Source organism: Notolabrus celidotus, chromosome 9, assembly GCF_009762535.1.
Source record: "Notolabrus celidotus isolate fNotCel1 chromosome 9, fNotCel1.pri, whole genome shotgun sequence".
Classification (NCBI taxonomy): Eukaryota; Metazoa; Chordata; class Actinopteri; order Labriformes; family Labridae; genus Notolabrus; species Notolabrus celidotus.
Genome location: NC_048280.1, coordinates 32,172,219 through 32,199,055, shown reverse-complemented (window position 1 = coordinate 32,199,055; position 26,837 = coordinate 32,172,219). Strand labels below are relative to the sequence as shown.

The 26,837-nt window shown below is 40.3% G+C and overlaps 1 protein-coding gene across 2 annotated transcripts; it reads right to left on the bottom strand.

The window, feature by feature from the left end:
- Positions 1 to 5,111: 5,111 nt before the first annotated feature.
- LOC117819435 (NACHT, LRR and PYD domains-containing protein 12-like) lies at positions 5,112 to 26,441 on the bottom strand. Of its 2 annotated transcripts, XM_034692800.1 has the most exons (13): positions 26,142 to 26,441; positions 23,819 to 24,000; positions 23,625 to 23,735; positions 17,901 to 18,011; positions 15,232 to 15,307; positions 14,853 to 15,081; positions 11,069 to 12,875; positions 10,788 to 10,961; positions 10,523 to 10,696; positions 10,256 to 10,429; positions 7,487 to 7,654; positions 7,313 to 7,359; positions 5,112 to 6,377 (listed from the first exon to the last, which is right to left on the bottom strand). In XM_034692800.1, the coding sequence occupies exons 2-13, from the start codon at positions 23,893 to 23,895 to the stop codon at positions 5,767 to 5,769; spliced, it is 3,759 nt and encodes a 1,252-aa protein (XP_034548691.1). In that variant the 5' UTR covers positions 23,896 to 24,000; positions 26,142 to 26,441; the 3' UTR covers positions 5,112 to 5,766. The 2 variants fall into 2 exon arrangements, with proteins under 2 accessions (XP_034548691.1, XP_034548692.1); XM_034692801.1 differs by lacking the exon at positions 26,142 to 26,441 and having other exon boundaries at positions 23,819 to 24,149.
- Between the last annotated feature and the right edge of the window lie 396 nt (positions 26,442 to 26,837).

The following is a 26,837-nucleotide window of genomic DNA, read 5'->3' as shown; positions in this document are numbered from 1 at the left end:
TCTAATGTAAAAAATAAAAACTATATTTACCTAAGTGAAACTGTTTCCTTACTGAATGACTGCCTGATGTGTAATTTTTGACCAATAGTAGCTGAGTTATAATCTTATGTTTGAGCAGTGACCTCCCATTGGTTTATGCTGTCCTTACTCTCATCAGATCAAACTTGAACCCGTTTACCATTTTCAGAAACGACAACAGTCCAGTTCTTTTTTTTTTAGCTCCGGTAAGACTCTTCTGATGTTGTCTCTGGTTTAAGAATGTCTTTATTTGAGGCATGAGACAGTTGTCATCTCTTTCCTGAAGATTTCTGTCTGTGATGGCTCTTGATGCTCTTACTCCAGCTTCAGTCCACTCCTCACTTAACTCCGTGAAGCTCTCCAAAGGTCCTGAATCATCTTGACAATCCTCTTAAAGCTGTGGTAATTCCTGTTGCTTGTGCACCTTTTTCCGACCACACTTTCCCCTCCAGTCAACTTTCTATTAATCTTCTTTAATACAGCACTCTGCGAACACTCAGCCTTCTTAGCAATGACCCTCTGAGGCTTATTCTCCCTGTGGAGAGTGTAGTTGATCGTCTACTGGACAACCGACAAGTCAACAGTCTTCCCCATTAATGTGGTTGTAGTTCTGAATAGCGCTGTACTATCAATCACAACCGCTATGTGAGTTTGCAATGACAGAACCACACAAAAGGCTGCAATTTTCTCCTATGCCCATGAGCTGCTCTGACTTTTTGTGTGTGCAGCATGGTTACTGTAGTTAACGAACACTAACAAAAACATAAAACTATACTGTCAAACAATGTCCTCAGTGTTGGTCTTAGACCAAGGCACCCTGACTGACGCACCTTCATTATGGTCTGACTCTGGAGCAGCACAAGGAGTTAAAGTTTGTCTAGACTTCACAGGAGAAGTTAAAACCTTTTACTTTAAAATATGTTGTCTATCCAAACTTGTAAGGAGCTTTTTTGAAATATTTTTCTGAAACATTTATGATACCGAAACAGATTTTTGTTCACCTGCCTACTTTTAGTACTCTGACTGACCCACGAGTGAAGCATGCTGCTCTTTAAAAATAATACCCTGTTAATATGTTGGAAAATACATCGTACATCATCCTTCACTTTTAGACCACTGTTATTGTAATTCTGTTTAAAATGCTCTTTTTGGTGATCTGGATTGATTATGATTTGTTAGCAGGGATGGAGACAGGTCACTGATGGATGATCCACATTATCTTTTAATTGAAGAGATAGCAGCACACTACATGGACATGCATCCTTGAGTAGTTGTCAGACTTTACCATGGTGAAAGTTGAATCCCTGACTTCACTGTAGCCTCCTCTATTCCATCAACAGAACGCTCTGTTTGGCATGGACTAAACTAAACAGTACTGAGCTGTAGTGAACACACTTCTGTACAAGCTTTATTTTATATTTTCAGAGTTTAAAATGTGTTTACTGAATATTTGTATGTTTTAAATTGAGAAATATATATTTCAAAACTATCAATAACCTCTTCATGTTCCTTGATAACCAAGCAAGTAGACTCATAAATCGTTCACTATAATCACAAAACACAATCTCAATATTGTCCGCTATAATCACAATCAAATTAAATCCGCAAGTGGCGATGAACAGGCCCTCGCACACCTGCAAGCACCGCCTGATGTGCACCACCGCTTTATGTACGCCACTGCCTGATGTGCAGCAGGTGTTGCTGTGCTTCACTTTATGAGGCCTAGGCTGAAACTGTGAGCATAAAGGCTGATTTATACTTCTGCGTCGAATCGACGGCGTAACCTACGCCGTAGGTACGCGTAGCTCCTGTACCTACGCAGAGGCCTACGCACGTAGCTGACGTGCACCTCCTCCAAAATGTAACTACGCGTAGAGCCGACGCGGACCGCAAGCTCTGTGATTGGTCCGCTCGACGGCTTTGTCTTTCCCGCATTCACAGCACTTCCGGGATCCCGGACATCGGCCACACATCGACCGTGTATTTCATCTCCTCCTCTCTATTCTTCATGTAATCATGTCTGTATGATAAACAGCAACATGTATCAGCTGTTGATTAACATAACACGCTCTGAATCGATGTGGAAAAGTAAACAGAGATCGTAGCGGGACCGGAAGCAGGCGACCGGCTATCAGAGAGACCACACTGCCCTCAAGCGTTTCGGAGGAGAATTGCTGCACGACACGGACACATCGACGCACAAGTATGTGGGGCTCATGTCCGCGTCAGCCCCTGCTGCGTAGGGGCGACACAGAAGTATAAATCAGCCTTAAGTGTGCAGTTATCAGCATAGTGTACATTGCAGTACTGCCTGTCACCAGTAGGTGGTGCTGTGACTTTAAGAGTTGTGGTCACAAGCATGTTAAAAACAAGTTCTGAGAGTAAATACTGCTTGAGTCCATTAGGTGGCGCTGATTCCTACGAGCTTCAGGCCGGATCTGTAATGAAACATGAAATTTGGAACAGATTGGATATTGTATGTAAAGGTCAGTATCATGTATTTCCTGTGGCTGGCACTATGGCTGTAGTAGAGAAATGAGCCCATAGATGTGTTGAGGGGTGGACCTTGATCATGTGTTTGCAATATGACAGATAGATAGATTGATCACTGTGGAGCTATAAATGTTTCGTCTGTCATGGCAAGACATCAAAGTTTGAGGAAACGCCAGAAACACACCCTTCAACAACAGGTCACAGTCTGAGCAGTGATGCTTCATTAAGTTGTAAAGGGAATTTCTGAGCACATCAGAAAAATAAATGTTCCAAAGACTAGGAGCTTTTGCACTGGCCCACCAAAATGTTGACATTTTTGCCAATCCTGATGAGTGTGCCATGTTTGGTGAGTTTTGTGGCATTTTGAAGGCTCCAAAAAGGTAATTTACTTTACTAGGTAGAAAAAGAAAAATCCTTATGGTTACAATATGGCCTTCTCCGACCTTGTCGATGCTCGGACGGGCCCTAAAAATGTTACCAACCTCTACAGCTCTTGTTCTGAACCAGGCTACAGAACTCACAGTATTTATTCTGTTTGAATAGTGATGAACTCAAACTCAAAATGAAATATTGTAATATTTTAAAACATATATTTTTACATTATTTGAGCTGTGGATCATTTTTTTAATAAAAATTGAACACTTGAAACAATTTACCTTACATTCGATGAGTTTAGAATATATAAAATTCTTACTCTCTTAAATAACTGACAGATATATATTTTTAAAAAATCTTTTAGGTTTTTGAGATGCAGCTGTAGGTATGGCAAACTGCTGTAGAGTCAAGTTATTGATGTGTTTATTTTATATATGTGTATTAATAATAATTTAAAGTAGATCAGTAGATTTATTAATCCAAGACATTTTAATAATAGATCATTTATGGCCTGATTTTAGGTCAAACTTGTGGGAGAGGCTTGGTTAACAGCAGCAACTCACACAGCCAACACACTCCCTGTTTGACCTTAGCGCTCATTCCTGAAGACGGTAAACGGGTTCATGTTTGATCTGATGAAAGTAAGGACAGCATAAACCAATGGGAGGTCACTGTGCTCAAACATAAGATTATAACTCAGCTACTATTGGTCAAAAAATACACATCAGGCAGTCAGCAGGGTTCCCACTCTTTTCCAGAGATCATTTTCCAGGACATTTTCAATGATGATCAAGCTGGTATGACAGTCTAAATTTACTTCCTAATTTAGTTCCTAAATAGTCTAATATGTTCCTCTCAGTGGAAGTCTACATTGAAAGACATGCAGTCTATGGCTATCAATGAAATCATCTCTTACATGCTTAAAAATGATGGCAAATTGATAATAGAATAATGCAACCACAGATGTACAGCACTTCTCAGCTTTCTCTTTTCTCTATAAATGAATGAATAAAATGAGCTATGAAAAAAACAAAAGAGCCTGCAAAGGAATCTGGAAGCTGCCTTACTGAAATAAATAAATAGATTATTATTAATAATAATAATAATAATAATAATAATAATAATAATAATAATAATAATAATAATAATAATAATCAGAGGATCAGTGCATACATTACCTAAATAGAAATGAATGACAAAAATGGCCACAAATGTTTCTCAACTCAAACTCAAAATATACCTTCTTTATCAGGGATATTCATCCAGCTAAGTGGTCGATATAAAGAAAATATCATATTTTTTTATTTGAGTTACCGTAAACTCTGAAAAAAATCGCACCGGTATACAAGACAGACTATTGTTGAAGGTCTGCCAGATATTTGAAAAAACTTTAAACTGTCTCCCTGCGTGGCGATTTCTATCATGATCAGCGATGTCAACAACGGGCAGTTTCTGTGCAGCTGTCGCTCTTTTTGTTCCGTTTGTTTTCGATACGGGGAGTTTGCACTCCTACTAGCTACAGTACGGTATTTGAGCTCTAAGCCTGCAGAGAGTTGGGAGGCACAGACCCCCAAGCTCTCTGCCCGACTCCGCTGCTCACTCTTATCATATTGCACTTTATCATATTATTTTAGCCTGTACAAATTAGTCATGCCTATTTGTTGTTCTTTTGTATTTACAGCTGATGTTGTTATTATTTTTTTATTTTTTATTTGTATGCCTTATTCTTATGCCTTGTACAAAGAGAGCACAGTTTACCTAAGTCAAATTCCTTGTGTTAAAGCATACTTGGCCAATAAAGCTGATTCTGATTCTGATTCTCTTTAACTTAAATATAGGACTCTTAGAATCAAAAGAGCACTCCACAAAGTTAATGTACCATAAAAAATAAACAATATACCCTTGTTTTCTGTGAATGCATGATTATGACCAAGTGAGGGAGAAAAGATGGGAAAAAAGTTGCGCAGTGTCACTGTCTTTTCCAGCACAGCGTGCGCTCAACTTTCAATGAATGGGGATGTGTTTTTTTAATAGGGTCAGGTTACATGCATTCGTGTTAGAAACATTTTCCAGGACAATACGTGATTTTCCAGGACATTTTACTTTTTCTCCCATTTTCCAGGTGTGTACCAGTACTGGAAAACTGGTCAACTGTTTTCCAGGTTTTTCAGGTATTCCAGGACGTGTGGGAACCCTGCAGTCATTCAGTAAGGAAACAGTTTCACTTAGGTAAATATAGTTTTTATTATTTACATTAGAAAAAAAATATGATTAGATTATGATACAAGTTTGACATTATACAAGTTCTTGCACTGAATAATAAAACACAGTTTATCATCTAACCAAAGCTACAATCAAGCTTTAAGGTGCTGTACAGTCTGTACAGTAAGACAGTGGTGTGATGAAGATGAGCTGGCCCTGGTTGAGAGGTGGCGGACAGGTGTGATGCCCTAAATAGACCAGCTGATGAACACCTGAATAGTATTTTTTAATTCATTTTTTATATTAGAACACTATTTGGGTGGAGGCTTCAAATAAGCCCTCTGAGTTTTCTGCCTTTTCCTACACATTCTATTATTTATCTTTGCTATTTTTTTGTATGTATTTTCTTTTAATTGTGCAAATAAATAAACATAAACATAAACATACTGAAGATGTTAAAAACCACCTAAAGGCAGAAGTAATACAATATGTGCCCTCAACATAGTCAAGATTTTGATGAAATATGTGATATTATTCAAGATATAAATGAAATACAAAAAAACAGATGTTATTTCTTAAAGATGTTACAAATCACTGAGCATTCTCTGTTCATGTGATAAAAGTTCAGAGTCAAATAGATGAAATCAGACTAACTCAATAGTTTAAGACTGATCTGCTTCACAGAGAGGACAGAGTCAGCTGATCTTCAGTCAGCAGTGCTCCTCCAAGCAACAGAAACCTCAGATCTGATGAGGGACCAGACCAGAGCCTAAACCCATGCCCAAGCCCAAGCCCAAACCCAGGATACAGAGGTTCAGTGAACGTGGTTTTGAAGGTGTGGAGGTGGATCAGTGTGTCAGAGGAGACGCTGTAGAAGGACAGAGTGCCAGCAGGATGGTCCACATACACTCCTACTCTGTTAGAGACAGAGGAGGAGATGTTTGTTCTTTTGTTATTGTGCCAGACAGAGTAACCTCTAACATCAGAGCAAAGCAGTGCCCAGGAGTGATCATTCTGTCCAAACAAACATCCATCATTGTTTCCTTTCTTGATAATTCCTCTGTAAGTCACTGATATATCAACCCTTCCTTTCCACTCGACCTCCCAGTAACAGCGACTAGTTAGACCAGTCAGACCAGTCATACACAGCACCTGACGCCAGAAGTCAAATCTGTCTGGATGATCAAGATATGACTCAGGCTCCTTCACACGTGTCACCTTCCTGTTGTTGTCAGACAGTTTGAGGTTTCTGTTCACTGTGTTTGTGTCCAGTTCCAGCTCACAGGCGTCTGATGGAGAGAACGAGACAAACACAGCTGCAGGTTACCTTCTGTTTACTGACAGTTACTGAGAGCCAATCGACCTTACATTTCATATTCAGCTCTGAATAATGTAATAAGATAAGATATTACTTTGTTGATCCCCGGGCAGAAATTTGGTTGTTGCAGCAACCCAAACACAAGTATAATCGAGAATAAGTTTAAATAAGTAAAAATAAAAATGAAAATACATGAAGAAATAATACAAATTAAAGATGTATAGAAATGTTAAAAATTGTTTAAATAGTGGTAATAACCGGCAGTATTAAAATGATTCATTAGTGACAGGTTAACATGGTGTGATTATGATTTGGTTATGACAGATTAAGCAATATAAATAAATAATCAAAATTGGTTATGTAATATGAATGTATGAAGATAAAGAGAATCGTAAAAAGTACCAAAGTACCAAATAGTACCATGATCAGTTGTAGTAAACAATAATAATGTAATATATGATATGATGTTGATGATATGATATATGATAATAAACAGTATTTGAAATTAATAATCCAAGTATAATAAATTAAAATCTTGTTAACAGTTCAGTCTGAGATGAACAGAGATCCAAATCATCAAACTCATGCTCTGAATGAAGTATCTCTAATAAAACTGCAGCACAAAGATGCTGTGAACCATCCACTGTCTCAAAATGTTCTATCCTCAGAGGTCACGTTAAGCTAAAAGTTCACAACTATAATTTTAAACTGAGATTATTTTAAAAATAATGAACCCAAACAAAATGTATCTTTTATTTTTGTTGGACTTCTGTGCACAGTTTGTAAATTTTAAATCATCTTAATTCTACAATATTTAAATTTACAAAAACAAACAAAAACTAGATCCTGATTTAAACTCGTCTTTGTGCGGCTGTGTTTGAACAAATCAAACTTAATCACACTCACATTTCTTCAGACCAGCTCTGAGTCTGTGCGGTCCACCATGGTCCAACCTGGAGGAAGAAACAGAAGCAGCTTTTACAGACCCTCTTTCTGATAAATGTTTTCATGTTGATATAAATACTACATCTAATTGCTATCAGTAAAATACACACAAGCACTCAGTCTGTCTGTCTGTACCTAAGTGTCTGCAGTTTGCACTGTGGATCCTTCAGTTGAGCAGTCAGCAGCGTCTCTCCAGGTTCTCCTGGATGATTGTAGCTCAGCTCCAGGTCTCTCAGATGAGAGGAGCTAAGAACTGAGGCCAGAGAAGCACAGCCCTCCTCTGTGATCAGACAGCCTGACAAGCTACACATGCACACGTGCGCGCGCACACACGCACAAACACACACACACACACACACACACACACACACACATAGTTAAAACTATAACATGCCGTGATCAACAGAATATATACAGTGTATATCACAAGTCTAGACACCCCTGTAAAAATGCCAGGTTTTGTGATGTAAAAAAGACCAAGAGACCAAGATAAATCATGTAAGATCTTTTTCCACCTTTAATGTGACCTATAATATGAACAAATATTAAAATATTTTAGGCGGAAGAATAAAAACAAAAAACTAAAATAATGCGGTTGCACAAGTGTACAAATCCTTTTATAAATGTGGATGTTGCTGTGTTCAGAATTAACCAATCACATTCAAACTCATGCCAATAGTAGTCAGTATACACCTGTCAAAATTTAAAGTGACTTTGATTTGATCTCCTATTCTTCATATGTTTTAGCTATGGGTAGGGTGGCAAGAAGAAAGCATTTTCTTACAAAAAAACACATCCAAGCCCAGCGAAATGTTTCAAAAACACACATGAAGTCTCCCAAAAGCACGTGGGAAATGTTTTATGGTCTGATGAAACCAAAGTTGTACTTTTTGGCCATAATTCCAGAAGGTATGTTTGGTGTAAAAACATCACTGCACATCACATAAGGAACACCATACCCACAGAGAAGCATGGTGGGGGCAGCAACATGCTTTGGGGCTGTTTTTCCTCAGCTGGAATCGGGGCCTTGGTCAAGGTGGAACGAAGTATTAACAGTTAAAAATACCAGTCAATTTTGGCTGCGATCCCACGCGATACTTCGCTTAGCTCTCTTCATTCTCAAACTTGTCACTACACGTCAATGACCTTATCTGGCTGACCCGCCACAAAAAAGTTAGATTTCACCCTCTAGCTGCGACTGGGAGTCGTTAAACATGCTTTGAATGATTCTAGTTCGGTAGAAATAAATAAAAACATAGATGAAATAATAGTAAAAATAGTAATTAGAACAAATAAATAAAATAAGAGTATCTGCAATAAGACAGCCTTGGCTCAGTTTTCGCTATGCTATGAGTGAGGGAGTTATGGGCATATAAGATTAGAACGATATATTAATACTGATATATAACCAATGTGCATCACAGCATGTAACAAAATTGTCAGAAGGAGTCCAGGCTCAGTCCTGTGTAAGGTAGTTTGTCTGCAAAACCGGCAGGGGGTTGGTGGGTGCATGGCGTGGTTGCTATGCAACGGAGTCCGTGATGTAAACAAACCAAGTAGGCCCCGTGTTAGCCGGCGAAGCTATTACCACAGTTTTAACAACAGTTTGAACATATATGTTGAATTCGTATGAAAGAAGTAGTACTCTACAGTCATTATGCTGTGATTAAGCTGAAAATACGAACGCAGTAAGACACTGTTGCTATGAACACTAGCTAGTTATGCTAAGGTAACAAACAGAGGTAGCCATATGTAAACCCGGACAGCGGCTGCCGTCGTGAAAATCAACACTATTCCCCATTTGAAGATTGCGATTTGTCTCCACGGTGCATCTTCAGGAAGGTTGTGGCGTCCTCCACCGAAGTGAAGAACCTTTTCCTTCCATCTCTGGTCGAGATCCGTAGCCTAGCTGGGTACAGGAGCGATGGTTTGCAGCCTTGTTGGTACAGCCTTGACATCACCTCCCGGTAGGCCATGCGTTGCTCGATTATCTCGGGGCAGTAGTCCTCGAAGATTGCAACAGGTTTCCCTTGGTAAGAAAGCTGACCTCTCCTCTTTCGGGCTTCCTGGACGATCGCCGCCTTGGTTTGGTAGTCATGAATGCGTGCAATTACCACTCTGGGCCTGGATCCTGGGCTGGCTTGGCTACAAGGGCTCTGTGGGCACGGTCAAGCTCCGGAGCTTTGGGGAGAATCTCTTCGCCGAGAATCTCCTTCAATAGTTCAGAGAGGAAGGCCGTGGGTTGCGTACCCTCAATCGACTCAGGGAGGCCAACTATCCTTATATTATTGCGGCGGCTACTTGACTTGAGGTCGATGGTTTTAGCCTTTAGCTTGTTATAGCTATCTTCCATAGCCGCGCATTTAGCTTCCAGTACTTCCAGTTTATCGCTGAGTTCGTCAGCATTCTCCTCGAGTGAGGTAATACGGTGTCCGTGGTCTGTGACCGTTGTCTGGACAAAGTCCAGTTTCGCCTCCAGTGGTGTTATGGCTGATTTAAACTCTGCAGAGAGGGCCGTTTTATGCTCCTCAAGTAGCTTTGTGAGGGCCGCCATGTTATCCTTGGTGATAAGTGGTGCCAGCAAATCGCATTTCTTTTTGGTTGCTTTCGTTGCCATTTTCAGGATCTTCAGGTGGGAGCTCGAGGAAAACACGTCTACTCCATACGTGACCCGGAAGCTAATATTTTTTTTCAATTGAATTGTTCATGTTATAGGTCACATTAAAGGTGGAAAAAGTTCTGACGTGATTTATCTTGGTCTTAATTTTTTTTAAAAACCTGGCATTTTTACAGGGGTGTGTAGACTTTTGATATCTACTGTATATCCACGTCTTAAAAATTAATAGATTCATTAAGAAAATTGATGCCTGTGTGGTCAGAATTTCCGTACAACTGCACACCAACCTTAGAGTTTCCAGACTGCAGTGCTGAGTCTTTAATCCAGCAGACAGCAGTTTGACTCCTGGATCTTGCAGGTCGTTGTTGCTCAGGTCCAGCTCTCTCAGACTAGAGGACTGTGAGCTGAGGACTGAGGACAGAGCTCTACAGCTTCTCTCTGAGAGGTTACAGTAACTCAGCCTGAAGAGGGATCATAAAACGGAAAGTGAATAACTGGATGATAAAATAATATCATAGTAGAGGGTTGTCCTTTACACACAGTTTTGTACTAACCTGAGAGTTTCCAGACTGCAGTAAGGACTCCTCAGTCCTTCACACAGCAGTTTGACTCCTGAATCCTGCAGGTCGTTGTTGCTCAGGTCCAGCTCTCTCAGACTAGAGGACTGTGAGCTGAGGACTGAGGACAGAGCTTCACAGCTTCTCTCTGAGAGGTTACAGATACTCAGCCTGAAGGGGATCATAAAACGTAAAGTGAATAACTAGATGATAAAATAATATCATAGTAGAGGTTTTCCTTTTCACACAGTTCTGTACTAACCTGAGAGTTTCCAGTCGACAGTGAGGATTCTTCAGTCCCTCACACAGCAGCTTGATTCCTGAATCCTGCAGGTAGTTGTTGCTCAGGTCCAGGTCTCTCAGACTAGAGGACTGTGAGCTGAGGACTGAGGACAGAGCTTCACAGCTTCTCTCTGAGAGGTTACAGATACTTAACCTGAAGAACAGTGAGGGGTACACAAAAGAAAGTCATTATGAAGAGAAGTGTGTTCTTCAGAGTGAAGAAAAACATGGTTTATGATTTATAGTTGTGTGTGTACATACAGAGCTTTATTTGAGGCTTTGATCACTGGCAGCAGCCTCAGAACACCATCCTCTGAAGCAGAGTATTTCTTCAGGTCAAACATGTCCAGATCTTTCTCTGATGACAGTAAGATGAAGACCAGAGCTGACCACTGAGCAGGAGACAGTTCATCTGTGGAGAGACGTCCTGATCTCATGTACTGTTGGATCTCCTCCACTAGAGATCGATCATTAAGTTCATTCAGACCGTGGAACAGGTTGATGCTTTTCTCTGCAGACAGATTCTCACTGATCTTCTTCTTGATGTACTCGACTGTTTCTGTTTTAGTCTGTGAGCTACTTCCTGTCTGTGTCAGCAGACCTCGTAAGTGATTCTGATTGGTCTCTAGTGAGAGGCCGAGGAGGAAGCGGAGGAACAAGTCCAGGTGTCCATTTGGGCTCTGTAAGGCCTGGTCCACAGCACTCTGATAGAGACGTTCCTCTGTAGGTTTGTTTTCTCTTGTTCCAGACATCATGGAGGTTGTTTGTTCTTCTTCTGACATCAGGTTGAGTTCAGAGTTGGTGAAGGTCAGATGGACATGAAGAGCAGCCAGAAACTCCTGAACGCTCAGATGGATGAAGCAGAACACCTTGTCCTGGTACAGTCCTCTCTCCTCTCTAAACATCTGTGTGAACACTCCTGAGTACACTGAGGCTGCTCTGATCTCGATGCCACACTCTGTCAGGTCGGACTCAAAGAAGATCAGGTTTCCTTTCTGCAGCTGCTCAAAAGCCAGTTTTCCCAGAGACTCGATCATCTCCCTGCTCTCTGGACTCCAGAGTGGATCTGTCTCAGCTCCTCCATCGTACTTGATGCTCTTCAGTTTGGACTGAACCACCAGGAAGTGGATGTACATCTCAGTCAGGGTCTTGGGCAGCTCTCCTCCCTCTCTGGTCTTCAGCACATCCTCCAGAACTGTAGCAGTGATCCAGCAGAAGACCGGGATGTGGCACATGATGTGGAGGCTTCGAGATGTCTTGATATGGGAGATGATTCTGCTGGCCTGCTCCTGGTCTCTGAACCTCTTCCTGAAGTACTCCTCCTTCTGAGGGTCAGTGAACCCTCTGACCTCTGTCACCATGTCAACACACCATGAAGGGATCTGAATGGCTGCTGCAGGTCGAGTGGTTATCCAGAGTCGAGCAGAGGGGAGCAGGTTCCCCCCAATGAGGTTTGTCAGCAGACGATCCACTGAAGTGGACTTTGTGACATCAGTCAGGATCTGATTGTTTGTGAAGTCCAGAGGAAGTCGACACTCATCCAGACCGTCAAAGATGAAGAGAACCTGGAACTCCTTAAACCTGCAAAGTCCTGCTTCTCTGGTTTCAGTAAAGAAGTAATGAACAAGTTCCACCAAGCTGAACGTTCTCTCTCTCAACACATTCAGCTCTCTGAAAGTGAAGGGAAATGTGAACTGGATGTCCTGGTGGTCTTTGTCTTCAGCCCAGTCCAGAGTGAACTTCTGTGTTAAGACGGTTTTCCCGATGCCAGCCACTCCCTTTGTCAGCACTCTTCTGATTGGTTTATCTCTTCCAGGTGAGCCTTTAAAGATGTCTTCTTGTCTGATGGTTGTTTCTGCTCTGTGTGGTGTCCTGGATGCTGCTTCAATCTGTCTGACCTCATGTTCATCATTGACCTCTCCAGTCCCTCCCTCTGTGATGTAGAGATCTGTGTAGATCTGATTCAGAAGAGTCGCGTTTCCTGCTTTAGCGATCCCCTCAAACACACACTGGAACTTCTCCTTCAGGTTAGACTTCAGTCTACGTTGGCACACTGCAGCATTAGTTCCTGAATATGAAAGTAACATATAAACCATGATTGGGTTTATAAAAATATTTACTGAATTAAATTTTGTATCAATTAGTGCATGTTCTACAAATATTTACTTGTCGGTTCACAAAAATAATAATAATTTCTCCAAAGAGTTGAAATGTTTTATAAAGGGTTGCCATTTTTCGAAGAACTTCTCTGAACTACCTCTCAGCTCGTCCCTCTTTTTCCCAGTTTAAGTAAAAACAGACATCTTGAAGCCACTGAGAGTCAGAGGGGGTATGATCGGATTTCCAATGGAGAAAAGACATGATGTCCCTGAGGGCCACTCATTATTCCAGTCAGAGGACAGTTTTTAACATTAACTCTTCATATGTTGGACATGGTCCTAAAGTACAGTTGTAGTTCTTCCAGCGATTTGATAACTTTGAGAACAAACAGAACGTGTGACTTAAGTTTCATGAAGTTACAGTATATGGCATCTGTTACATTTGGCCTCTGCTCGGGGAAACATTCAAGACAACTTAGCCTTAGAAAATGAACCTTGTTTAGGACTTTGAAATGTATGAGTCCAGATTGAACACAGAGAAAGCTTGTGTGGGACCTTTAAATCCTTCCTCTGTACATTTGATGTCCTGTTCTTGTTCAAATACTTGTCTCATTGGGGCGGCAGTAGCTCAGTCCACAGGGTCTTGGCTTGCGAACCACAGGGTTGCCAGTTCCAGTCCCAGTATGGACGAAGTTTGGCAAGTGGACTGGTGGCTGGAGAGGTGCTGGTTCACTTGCCTGGGCACTGCCGAGGTGCCCTTGAGCAAGGCACCGAACCCCCAACTGCTCTGGGTGCGCTGGTTGACGGCAGTATCCTCACTCTGACATCTCTCCCTAAGCATGTTCGCTGCATGTGTGTGCATTTGTATGTATATACCAAAATAAACTGTATGTGTAGCATGTCCAAAAATAGCATGAGTGAAAAATTTGAATTTCCCCCCTGGGGATTTATAAAGTACCTTTCTTCTTCTTCATTTTGGTTTTAGATCATCCATCAAGTGACACTAGTTGACCACAGATCTCACATTCATTTTAAACAACAGTACTGTGGGGATGCGATTAGAGGCAGGAGCTCTAAGAAACATTTGGCTTGTCGGTGAGCATAATTATGTCATAGTTTTTTTTATCTAAAGTCTCTATCCTCCTTATGTTAAAATGTTGTTGTGTTAAGGAGGCCGGGGATATGGCCTTAAAACCTGGCTTATGACTCCATTTGCGAATCCTGAAACCCCCCAAGAGGTGCGCTATAACATGGGTTCCCAAACTTTTCAGGCCGCGACCCCCAAAATGCAGGTGTCAAAGACTCACAACCCCCACTGTCCCCGGATGTAATTAAACTGTTGCTTCATACTTAATTTAGCTGGTCTTAGCCTTGCTACAGGCACATGTGGCTCTGTTTCCTGTGATGTTATTAATTAACCTGCTGCTACTGATGCTTTTTTTATTATACTTACAAAAATGGGTAAAATATGTTTAGAATTATTTTGATTCACTAATATATGCAAGGTGGTCAGAACAAAATTGACAGGTATGCAAGTGTCATGAATCCGATGGTGATTTTGAGTATGCACTTGTTTTATGTGCAGAGTAAGAACATTTCTATGCATTTATTAGTGAATGAGGCCCATTGTCTTTATGAAGATCTTGAATGCATTCTTTGCCTTTGCTGTGTCATTGCCAAAAGTTAATATTTGTACGTGATAGTAGAAGCTGATATGAATTTAAAATGACATCTATAATGATATCAGATCCAAAGAGTGGATCTAACATCCAGATGTAAATCCAGAGGGGTTGAGCGGTACAGAAGAACTTTTCTTTCCTATCAGTGAAGGACAAACATCCTGTGATCTGATAAATATGTATGAGTCATATTAACTACAGTTTAGAAATATTCATAAACCTCTATTTCCTCACTCTATCATGTTTAATAAGTTAAATTCCTCTTACTGCTCTGCAGACAGTCGGCCAGCTCCTCCTGCTTCATTCTCCTCAGGAATTGCAGAGTGATCTTCAGAAAAGCATCTCTGCTGCTCCTCCTCTGCTCTTCATCCTCACCATCTAAAACCTCCCCATCCTCACTCTGACCCTCAAAGCATGCTGGGTTATCTGATCTCAGAACCCTCTGGACTCTCTTTAGCTCCTTCTTCACAAAGGTGATGATGTTCTCCTCCAGCAGCTGGAACAGAAAGAGACACTGCATATGAAGTTTAAACTGTCAGAACACATCATGTGATTCATCTCATTTTAGAGTCCAGCTGGTGGAAACAGAATGACGATTCAGCATTAAATCATTATTGTTGTTTTTGTAAAAACGTGTTGAACATACCGGAAATATGGAGTCCAGATCTGTTTGATGCTGCTGGTCTGGCTGATCACTGAGGTCCTCTGAGCTCTGCTGAACTCTGGAGAGAAAACATCAAGTTTTAAGAGCTCATGACAAAGCAATACAATTACAGGGCATGGAGGTAGGTGGTCTAAAAGCATCATGTCACCAACATTAACAAGGCCAGAACCCTTGGTGACCTTGTTTGAGCTGATTGGACCTTAAGAAAAACAGACTGAGGAGTTCAAGGAGACAAAGAGGGTCTTCTGACAGAGGATGTCAAAGCTGTGTCTCAGGCAGAGATAAACAACAGATGCACAGTTCATGGATTCTGGATATAAAGTCTTTGTTGGCTGAACACCCTGCAAAGCAGACACAGTGCTGAACATCTCTGAACCATCAAGATCACATCAGAAGCTGCTGAAAGATTAAGATGGTGGTGGATCAGAGAGAATGACCTGTGGTGGTCTGGTGAAGGTGGGCTTGGTTACTGACAAGAGCAACTCCTGTAGGTAAGAATAAATTAAAAATGTATCTAGAAATATGATGAAGTAACATACCCCTCAGCTTCATCTTCTGGGACAAACACCAGGCCAGAGGGATGGTCTGACAGAAATGACTTGGCATTGCACTGCACTCTACTGCCTGTGTACTGTTGATGTCAATGCTGGATCAACTCAACATGAACAGTTCATCAGAGTTTTCATTACCTGAGAGTCTAATTAGTCAAAAAATACTCAACAGTTTTAAATGCCATGTGCTTTTAAACAATAACACCTGTTATTTTTACTAGTACTAATTTTGACTTTATTTTTATGTTGGCTGTAACACAAAGTACCAAGACTTATGAAAGATATATACAGCTGTATTCAAAGGATGTGTGACTGGAATGTTTGTCTAACACAGGGGTCAGCAACCCGCGGCTCTGGAGCTGCATGCAGCTCTGTCATCCTTATGCTGTGGCTCCGTGTGGCTTTGGACAATAAATGATGAGTAATCAATTTAAGTAGCCTAGTTTTTTTTTTTTTTTATTGTAATGCACAGAGGTAATGATGTCATTCAGAGTGTCACTAAAATAATGGCAAAAGGTTTAAATAACTGTCAGTTCCGTTCGTTACTGGACGAGGTGGAGACCTCTGATCTCCTGCTGCATAACAAAGTCCGGTGGCTGTCCAGAGGGGAGGTTCTGAAACACTTTGCCGTATGTCTGGAACAGGTGCAAACTTTCCTGAGCAGCAAAGGGCTCATCTTTTTTGAGCTGGAACAGCCAGAGTGGCTGGAAAAGCTGCACTTTATGGTAGACATGACAGCCAACCTAAACACGCTGAACACAAATCTTCAGGGAAGGCCAGGGCTCGAGACTGCGACCTTTGTTTCAGCGTTTGCGAGTAAGAATTTCATCTGGTCGCATTCATGTGAGTGCATGAATGAATCCTTTAACGCAGGCACTGTATTAGGCATTGTGGTTCAAAGTTGCTCTCTTTTTCACTGGCGTAGTTAGTGTCCTCCACTTGCACTCTCTCCTGTTCTGAAGAGAGAGCGCCGTCGCGCACGCGCAGCGCACACGCGCAGCGCACACCAAAGACAGACAGAACTCCACAACAAGCGTTTCACTATTTCCACAAATGAAGCGGTCTATAGCTGTTTATTTTAAAAAACGAAATGAGGAGAGAGAGGAGGAGGAGGCTGGTGGCGAGGGAGAGCCAGAAAAAAGAGCCAAATCAGACTGAGGTCAAGGCACCCTCAACTGTATTCTGTTGTGTGCGTTTAGAACAGGCATTAAGGTAATAGCGCGGAAACACAAATTTTACATTTTCTGAATAAATGATGATTTTAGATATTTTCAAAGAGAGAATAATTCAAAAATCCCAGTTTCCACTGACTAATTTCAGTTTAGACCGATAGTGGAAAACGTCATGGTTTAATCCTGTCAATCATTCTCAATCTGATTCGTCTTTTCAAAATAAAAGACCCTTTAAATTTAGCATCATTGCAATAATTTGGGATACTTCATTGATTTCAAAATCAAAACACTACTATTTTTTAAACATAGAAGAAAGGTAAAAAAAAAAAAAAACTATATGTGCAGTGTTATCTTCATTTTAGATGCCAAAAAGGATTAGCGGCTCTATTCTTTGGGAAACCTTGATGACTGTGACACATCTCCAGCTTGTGCCCTCATGGTGTTCACTCAGGCTGCCTGTTGGCTGACCAAGTTGCTGCTGTCAGCATTCAGAATGAGGCCTAAAGCTATATATTATCAAAATGTCTTTGCTCTGGAAAAGTTATCAGGATGTTCACAGGAAAGCCTACATGTATAAGTGGGCTACAATCTGAGGCCTACAGTCTGAACTCATTTGTATCCACAGAGAATAAAAAGAGTGAGCTGTATTTAAACATCATGACCTCTGTTCATGAAGATCCATCTCTGAAGTCAGCTGCTGCTCTGATCACTGCTGTGATGTTTTCACAGACACAAACACTCTGTTATGGTTTATCATGTTGTTCCTAATCTCTGAGCTCTTTGTCAGGTGACTGTTGAACAGGTGAACTCTGTGATGTCACTGCTGAAACAATCAAATGATGAGACCTACAACACTCTGAAGCTCTGGGGTGAGACATGAGTAATTCTCAGGAGAGGGAGATCATAAACTTTAGTTTCTAGTTCTCACCTTTCATCATCAGGAGGTCCATCTTTGAAGTTAATAACAAGATCTTTAGACAGGTCACTCTTCATGGACACACAGCTGGGTCCAGGAGACTCTGGTCTCTTCCTCAGCATCCTGATACAAACAAACATCATCATCAGTGACTGTAAGCAGTTCTTCAGTATTTGAGTGACAGTGAGTGTGAGGTTTATATTTTTGAATTTAGTCATTACATTTCTCTTTAGACAAATTAGTTTATAGAGATTTTAGTGTCTTGTGGCAGTCTGAAGCACCGACCTGATGTGAGCAATGCAAACTGGGAGTACAATGGATGGAACAGGTGACCTGTAATGTTAAGGACTTTCTTTTTAGAGTTCAGTCTGTCACCAAGTGACATCTGTGGTTCCCCAATGAACTTACTGGCTGTATTGACACTTGTCAGTTTCCCTTTACATTTGACGTCCAAGAGCCCGTACCATGTGACCATGTTGAAAGACAAAACACTTTCTATCAGATTCTTGTACACCATTTCAAGAATCTCTTGTCTGACCCCAAAATCATTTCCCTTCCTGAGTATGTGTAGCCTCTGCATTGCGCTTTTAGAAACATCATCTGTATTATCTTTGAATTTGAGGTACATGTAGCTATCACTGAAGGGGCCCAAACATGTAAAACAATTGACCTCTATTACAGGTTGTCCCATGATTGTGAGTTTGGCATGGGTCAAAAATGTTTACCAGACACAACCATTTCTTTAGTTTTACTAATGTTTACCTCCAGAGGAGTCCACAGACACCAGTCCTGGGGTGCGTCTCAAAGCTCTTAACTTCAGTCTCCTCTCTCCTTGCTCCTCCGCCAAACCGGAAGTAGTTACTGACCTGCCATTTTAAGTGGTGTCCCAAAGCTCTAAACTCTGCTGGAGGAGAGAGGATGGAGGAGACTGATCGGAGGAGCGATAATCGAGGAAACACCAGAGCAAACTTTGCAGAAGTCTTTTCTCTGACTGACACGCCCTCTAATCGATTACCTCTCACTGATTAGACGCTGCAGCGGCTCGGACTTCTAGAAAAAGGACAGACCTTAAAACAGTCACTAAGGGTGCCCTGAGACAGATCATAACTACGCTTCGGTTTGTAAACAGTCTGTGTGTGATGAGCTAAGATTGAAAAGTGTTTCATGTGAGTTTTAAACACAAAATACTGAACATAAAAGCAAAATCATAAATTCAATATAACAGAGGGTGGATTATGTTATATCTGATTGTTTTTGTCAGATTCACTGTCTAATGAAATAGAGTAATAGAGTCTAATATCATGGATAAAATATATATTAATGATCAGTTATAGGGGTATCAAATGTATCACATTAAAATGTTAAATGTATACAATACATGTTTCAGGTTGTGTTTGCTGCATGTACTAACACTGTGAAAGAAAAATTTGTCTTTTATTTTAATTTTTTTTTGTCTTGTTTTGCTTTGTTTTGATAATGTTTTCTGTGAGCATTATGGGTTTATTTTCTTTGTGGGGTTTTTGTGTATTTGTGAAATTTTTATTTAAGAATAAATATATTGAAAGAGAGATATCAGTTATGACCCTAGTCAGAGGAAACATGCAGCTCTTCCAAATAGTTGTATCTGTAGTCATCAACAGATCTGTGAATCATTAATACCTTCAAGATGAGACTATGTGGAGATTGGTCTCTTAGGTTGGTTTCCAGGTGGCCTGGATCAGGGTGGGAACCATTGTTTGTAGCTAACAGGAAGTGGGGGAACAGCTATCGAAGGGCACCAGCTGTCCGCGAGGATGGGCAGGTCCCCTGGCTTCCTGTTTCTCAACACTCCGTGTGCCCCGCAGCAAAACAAAACCAGCTTCCCCTTCCAGTTTGAGAAACAATAGATTTCACAAACTGCCCTCCACTGCTTCCAACCTTGTCTCCCTCCATCATCCATCCCTCCCTTTTCACTGTTTCTGCATCTTTCTCTCTTACATGGCCTTATTTCTCTTTACTCTGCCTGCTTTACTTTTAAGAAAAAAAGAAAAAAAAAAAAAAAAAAAAAAAAATGATCAGTTATTTCTCCTGTTAGTTTCCCCGTTTGTTCTCGTTTTCATCATGAAAGAGGAAAGAGAATAAAAGTCTGACAGTAAAGTTTGTCCGTTAGTAAAAACGCTTGTTATATTTCCTGTAAGGTTAATACAGTTTCATATAGAGTGGATAGCAAAAGTCTACACACCCCTGTTAAAATGCCAGGTTTTGTGATGTAAAAAAATGAGACCAAGATAAATCATGTCAGAACTTGTTCCACCTTTAATGTGACCTATAACGTGCACAATTCAATTTCATGTTTTTTTTTAAAAATCTTTTCGGGGGAAGAATAAATAAATAAAATAATGTGGTTGCATAAGTGTACACACCCTTTAACTAATACTTTGTTGAAGCACCTTTTGATTGTATTACAGCACTCAGTCTTTTTCTGTAGGACTCTATTAGCATGACACATCTTGACGTGGTGATATTTGCCCATTCTTCTTTACAAAAAAGCTTCAAATCCATCAGATAGTGAGGGCATCTCCTGTGCACAGCCCTCTTCAGACCACCCCACAGATATTCAACTGGATTCAGGTCTGGACTCTGGCTGGGCTATTCCAAAACTTTAATCTTCTTCTGGTGAAGCCATGCTGTTGTTGATTTGGATGTATGCTTTAGTTTTACTGTCGTATTGAAAGGTGAAATTCCTCTTCATCTTTCTAATGGAGGTCTGGAGGTTTTGTGTTAAACTGACTGGTGTTTGTAACTGTTCATACTTCCCTCCACCTTGACTAAGGCCCTGGTTCCAGCTGAAGTAAAACAGCACCAAAGCATGTTGCTGCCCCCACCATGCTTCTCTGTGGGTCTGGTGTTCTTTATGTGATGTGCAGTGTTGTTTTTATGACAAACATACCTTTTACAATTATGGCCCAATAGTTCAACTTTGATTTCATCAGACCATAAAACATTTGATGCTTTGTGGAGCCTTCATGTATGTTTTTGAAACATTTTGCCGGGTTTGGATGTTTTTCTTTATAAGAAAAGTCTTCCGTATTGCCACCCTACCCATAGCTGAAACATATGAAGAATAGGAGAGATGTTGTCACATGTAGTACACAGCCAGTACTGGTCAGAAATCCCTTCAGCTCCTTTAATGTTGCTGTAGGCCTCTTGGGAGCCTCCCTGATCAGTTTTCTTCTGGTCTTTTCATCAGTTTTAAAGGGATGTCCAGTTCTCTGTAATGTCACAGTTGTTCCATATATTCTCCACTTGATGATGACCGTCTTCACTGTGGTCCATGGTATATCTAATGCTTTGGAACATGTTTGTACCCTTCTACTGACTGATACCTTTCAACAATGAGATCCCTCTGATGCTTTGGAAGCTCTCTGTGGACCATGGCTTTTACTTTAAGATGCAACTGAGGAGATGCCATGAAAATCCTCCTAGAACAGCTGATCTTTATTTGGATTAATCAAAGTCACTTTAAATTATGACAGGTGTATACTGACTACTATTAGTCATGAGTTTGAATGTGATCTGTTTATTCTGAACAAAGCCACATCCCCAGTTATAAGAGGGTGTGTACACTTCTGCAACCACATTATTTTATTTTTTTATTTTTGATTCTTCCCCCTAAAAGATAAAAAAAAACATTAAATTGAATTGTGCACGTTATAGGTCACATTAAAGGTGGAAAAAGTTCTGACATCATTTATCTTGGTCTCATTTTTTTACATTACAAAACCTGGCATTTTTACAGGGGTGTGTAGACTTGTGATATCCACTGTAAGGCTGATCCTTAATGAGCACAGGGTTTGAAAAGAGGTGCATGATTTATATTTTCCCTTAAATTAATACATAATAGGACACTGGTGGCCTAGCAGTCTAAGTGCCCCACATACAGAGGCTACAGTCCTCGTCGCAGGGGTGGCTGGTTCGATTCCCAGTAGCAACCATTTCCTGCATGTCTTCCCCCGCTCTCTGCTCCCCACATTTCCTGTCTCTCCTCAGTTGTCCTATCGAATAAAGGCAAAAGCCCCAAAAATATATAACTTAAAAAAAGTAATAAATCATTTAATAATTAGTCGTTTTACTGGTAAATCGATCCGTGATGCTTCAGGACAGAATAAACAGAGAGCAGATTCTCTTCATGTGCAGGTGTGTGTTAAACAGGTAAACACAGAGACAGAGCTCTGTTACTGTTTATATTGATCAGAGTTATTACAGTGAACATGTGTGTTAAACAGGTGTGTGTTAAACAGGGAAAGTACAGAGACAGAGCACTGTTTATATTTATCAGAGTTATTACAGTGAACATGTGTGCAGACACAAACAGCTGTTAAAGCCGTCATCACAAACCGACGTTGCTTCACGTGATGCTCCGGAGGAAAGGACGTCTCATTTGTCTTAATACAAATCCCCTCTCTCCTCTCTCCTCTCTCCTCTCGTTTCATTTCCTCGCATCTCTGGTGGGTGGTGCTAAGACGCGAGTGAACGACGCGAGGATGGAAGTTTAGAGCTTTGGGATGCACCTATTGAGTGAAGTTTCATGATTAAAATACACACTCTTTCCTATAGTGCCCACTACCTGTAGGAGGCCAACATGTGCCATATCATCAGCATTTTTAAGTAGGCTACAATCTGAGGCTGAACTCATTTGTATACACAGAGAGTTGTGATTGTAAGATGGATCAGCAGATCAGCTCTATAGTAAAGTCCAGTTTTTTCACATTAGGCAGCTGGCAAAGGTGAAGCCTTTCCTTCCCGGCTGGATTACTGCAATGCACTTTATTTAGGAATCAGTCAGTCCTCCCTCGCACGTCTCCAGTTGGTCCAGAATGCAGCCACTTGCCTCTTAACTGGAGAACGTAAGAGGGAGCACATAACGCCCATTGTAGCCTCCCTCCACTGGTTGCCTGTGCATTTTAGAGTCCTTTTTAAGATTCTTTTATTTGTTTTTAAATCTTTAAATGGTCTCGCCCCGCCCTACGTCTCTGAGCTGATCCATCTCTACGCCCCTGCTCGGTGCCTCAGATCAGCTGATCAGCTGCTCCTGGAGGTACCAAGGTCCAAATGGAAGCTCAGGGGGGATAGGGCTTTTTCTGTTGCTGCTTCCAAACTGTGGAACGAGCTTCCTTTAGCCGTCAGACAAGCCCCCTCACTGTCCACTTTTAAAACTCGTCTTAAAACCCATTTTTATTCCCTGGCTTTCGACTCAGCATGAGACCCTGCTCTTGTTTTAGTGCCATTTTATTTTTTTTTATTTTTTATTGTTTAAAATTATTTTATCTTATTGTTTTTATTGATTTTAGGATTTTATTGTTTGTTTTTATCCATTATGTTTCTGTACAGCACTTTGTGTCCAGCTGCTGTTGTTCTTATAGTGCTTTATAAATAAAGTTGAGTTGAGTTGAGAATAATAAGAGTGATCTGTATTTAAAACATCATGACCTCAGTTCATGAAGATCCATCTCTAAAGTCAGCTGCTGCTCTGATCACTGCTGTGATGTTTTCACAGACACAAACACTCTGATATGGTTTATCATGTTGTTCCTAATCTCTGAACTCTTTGTCAGGTGACTGTTGAACAGGTGAACTCTGGGGTGTCACTGCTGAAACAATTAAATGATGAGACATACAACACTCTGAAGCTCTGGGCTGAGACACGAGTATTTTCTCAGGAGAGGGAGATCATAAACTTTAGTTTCTAATTCTCACCTTTCATCAGCAGGAGGTCCATCTTTGAAGTTAATAACAAGATCTTTAGACAGGTCACTCTTCATGGACACACAGCTGGGCCCAGGAGACTCTGGTCTCTGCTTCTTCATCCTGATACAAACCAACAACATTATTAGTGACTGTAAGCACAGAAACCAAGAAGAGTCATGGACAGTTAGAGATCCTGATCTCACCTCAGAGCTTCATGTTCCTCACACAGTGAGATTTTAGAGGGAGGGGCTCCCTCCTCTGTGTCCTCACTCTGATCCATAGCAGAGCGCCCCCTGCTGGGTGAGCTGAACTCTGTCTCTACAACAACTACAGTGACAGAGTTCAGCTGGAGTCACATCCAGTCACAGAGACTTTGTACATTCAGCTGTGGAGGAAACACAGAGAGTTGCTGATTCATCTTCATCAGTAAGTTAGAAAACTTTTAAAGACATCTATTGCCACTGTTTAGGAGTCGGGTCAAATCATTTAATTAACATCTAAATGAGTGTGTGTTTTGACAATATTGTAATGAGCTGAAGAAAAATAAAAACAATCAGTTGTCATTGTTTTGTAAAGTATTTTTTTGGAAGTTGTGATTTATTGTTTATTTTTTATTTGTCCCTATTATTATTCATATTTTCTTTTTACTCTCTACATTTTGGAGAGAAGTGTTGCACTTTTCATTTGGTTTATTGAAAAGCAGCTTTCATTACGAGCTACTTTGCAAAGTCGTAATATTAAAAATAAATAAATCAAATAACAAGTCACGTCAGGCTTTAAGATGAAGCCACTCAGCCACAGTACAGAAAGAAGTTAAAATTAGCCTCATATGAAAAATCAAGTGATTTACATGGTAAACAGTGCTGTAATAATGATAATCAGCGATATTACACATATTTCTGAGAAATTGACCGCTCTGTTCTTATTATTCTTCCTTATTATTGTTATTGTTATTTTCATCATTAATATTATAAGTAGTAGTCGTAGTATGTATTATTTTCTATCATTATAACTGGTTTGGTGATACGACACTTAACATTATTTAATTAGTATCAATAATAATTTTAAATCTAATAAATGGTGAAATTAGTCTTAACATTAAATTAAAACGTTTTAATATAACTGCTGTGATAATTGTCACAACACAGGATATTTTTCTAGTCTTGGCTCAAAGATATGAAAATGTTGTTTTAAAAAATGTTTTAAAACTTCTATTAATCAACAACTCAAATACCTTTGGCACTATTTTAAAGGGTATCTTAATAAACAGCTATCAGTTTTTACATTCATTTAAGTCAGATGACTCACGTTAATTTAAGCTGGACAGGAAATAAATGACCAGAACTGTTAACGTGCAAAATTGCTGCTGTCTTTTTGCTTGAGGGAAAGCTGTTTTTTTTTATCTGCAGTAACAAAATCAATCTTCGTCATCAATATCGGTGTCATAAACATCATCACAAGCACTAATATTAAGTGCAGAGAATATTTGCAATAGGGTAACTCGTTCTACCACTGAGGACTACAGAGGAGGAAAGTGTAGCTGTGTAGGTGTTCCTGGAAGAGCTGGGTCTTTAGCTATTCTTAAAGGTAGAGAGGGACTCTGCAGGACGAAAGGCCATGGGTACCTCACTCCACCATGAGGGACAACAGAGGAGAAGAGTCCGGCTAGTGACTTAGGCCCTGTTGACACGGTAGCACTAGAGGCCTTTCATTAGCAGAGCGTAGTGGGAAGGAGGGAGGGTAGGCCTGGATGAGGGATTCCAGGTAGATGGGAGCTGTTTGTTTGTTTGTTTTTTTAATAAGTATGAAATGTTAAGAAGTGTGTATCTGGAATTACATTAACTCCCTATAATTACAAGATGCTGTGATACAAACAAGTTGAAAGTCATCATAGAGTTACTTTAGGGGTGTATAAAAATAACGTGGTGTTATAAGCTGATAATAATAATTATACTTTTTTTTATCTATCATTCAAATTGTCCTTTTTATTTTCGTTCATTCACTTATTGTGTTTTCTTATACAGAAACATCACTTGCTTTAATTGTTCACATTGATCTTATGTATATAATGTGTAACAATTCAAATAAACAGATCTTTGAAATAAACTAAATTGTACTTTCTAGAAATAAAAGGATTTACTGTACAGCATCATCATCCTATTATTAAAACTGTTACAGTAAAACAGGTTGTAGGTTATCATGGAGACCACCTAGAAATCCATGACAGACTAAGTTGTAGAAAAACACATTTCATAGAAGAAAAAAATAGAAAAAACAAAACCTTGTCCGTTTTAAACAACATTGGGGCTAATTATTCAAAGCTTGCTGGGTTTACAGAGTGACTTTGAACAAACCACGCTAGCATGCCAACACTCGGACACTCTCTCTCTCTGTCTTGAATAAGCGGAAGTCTCTCAGTGTCTGTTCGTAAAGCAGCTCAGAGTGTCTAACCGTGAGCTCACAGCTGTTTTTAATCTTTAATAAAACTATCTGAGAGAATTTAAAGCACTCAAAAGTGTTTCTTACCTTAACTTCAACACGAAGAGCTGAACTGCGTCACATTAGGTCAAATTAAGGGAGAAAACGAAAGTAAAAACTTCACAGTCACGTGACCCTGATGATAAGCATTCCGATGTGGTGAGGAACTGGATCACATGTATTTTAAGTCATGACCTCTCTGCAGGAGTTAATATTCATTGCAAAACATTTAAAGGTCATGAAGTAGAAGTTAAAGTGTCAACAGAGGGCAGATGGATATTCAGATTTAAAATAAATTAGTTTTTGGTGATAATAAACGAGCTTTTTTAAAATAATGCCAGGGACAATACAACAAACCCAGTGTAGATATTGGAGGAGATTGATGCAGCAGGTGATATGGACAGATGAACCTCGATGACTCGCTTTTATTCAACATTTCCTACAAGAGCAGAAGGAAGGAGGGATGTTTGTTTGTTTGTTTTTTACACATGGGAAAGAAATAAAAACAAATCCCTGAATATGTATCTTTATTTTGAAGGACCCAATGTTCGGCATGCAGGAGTCATGGACGGAGTCACATATGCACACCTCACTGCTCAGGGTGATGCAGCTGGTCGGAGAAGAAGTCTCTGTTTCCCTCATCATCCTCCAACTCCGTAGTTTTGTGCGTCCATTAGAATTAGTTGTAACCCCAGTTCAGTCATCTATGTAGTGTAATATTGATATCATCCATAATGTTAATTG

Excerpts from the sequence above, each read along its gene's own strand:
- LOC117819435 (XM_034692800.1), bottom strand. The coding sequence starts at position 23,895 with ATGGATCAGAGTGAGGACACAGAGGAGGGAGCCCCTCCCTCTAAAATC. Across the intron at positions 15,308-17,900 it reads GGACCTCCTGATGATGAAAG|AGTTCAGCAGAGCTCAGAGG; the intron begins GTGAGAACTAGA and ends TTTTCTCTCCAG. Across the intron at positions 12,876-14,852 it reads GGCCGACTGTCTGCAGAGCA|GAACTAATGCTGCAGTGTGC; the intron begins GTAAGAGGAATT and ends TTTCATATTCAG.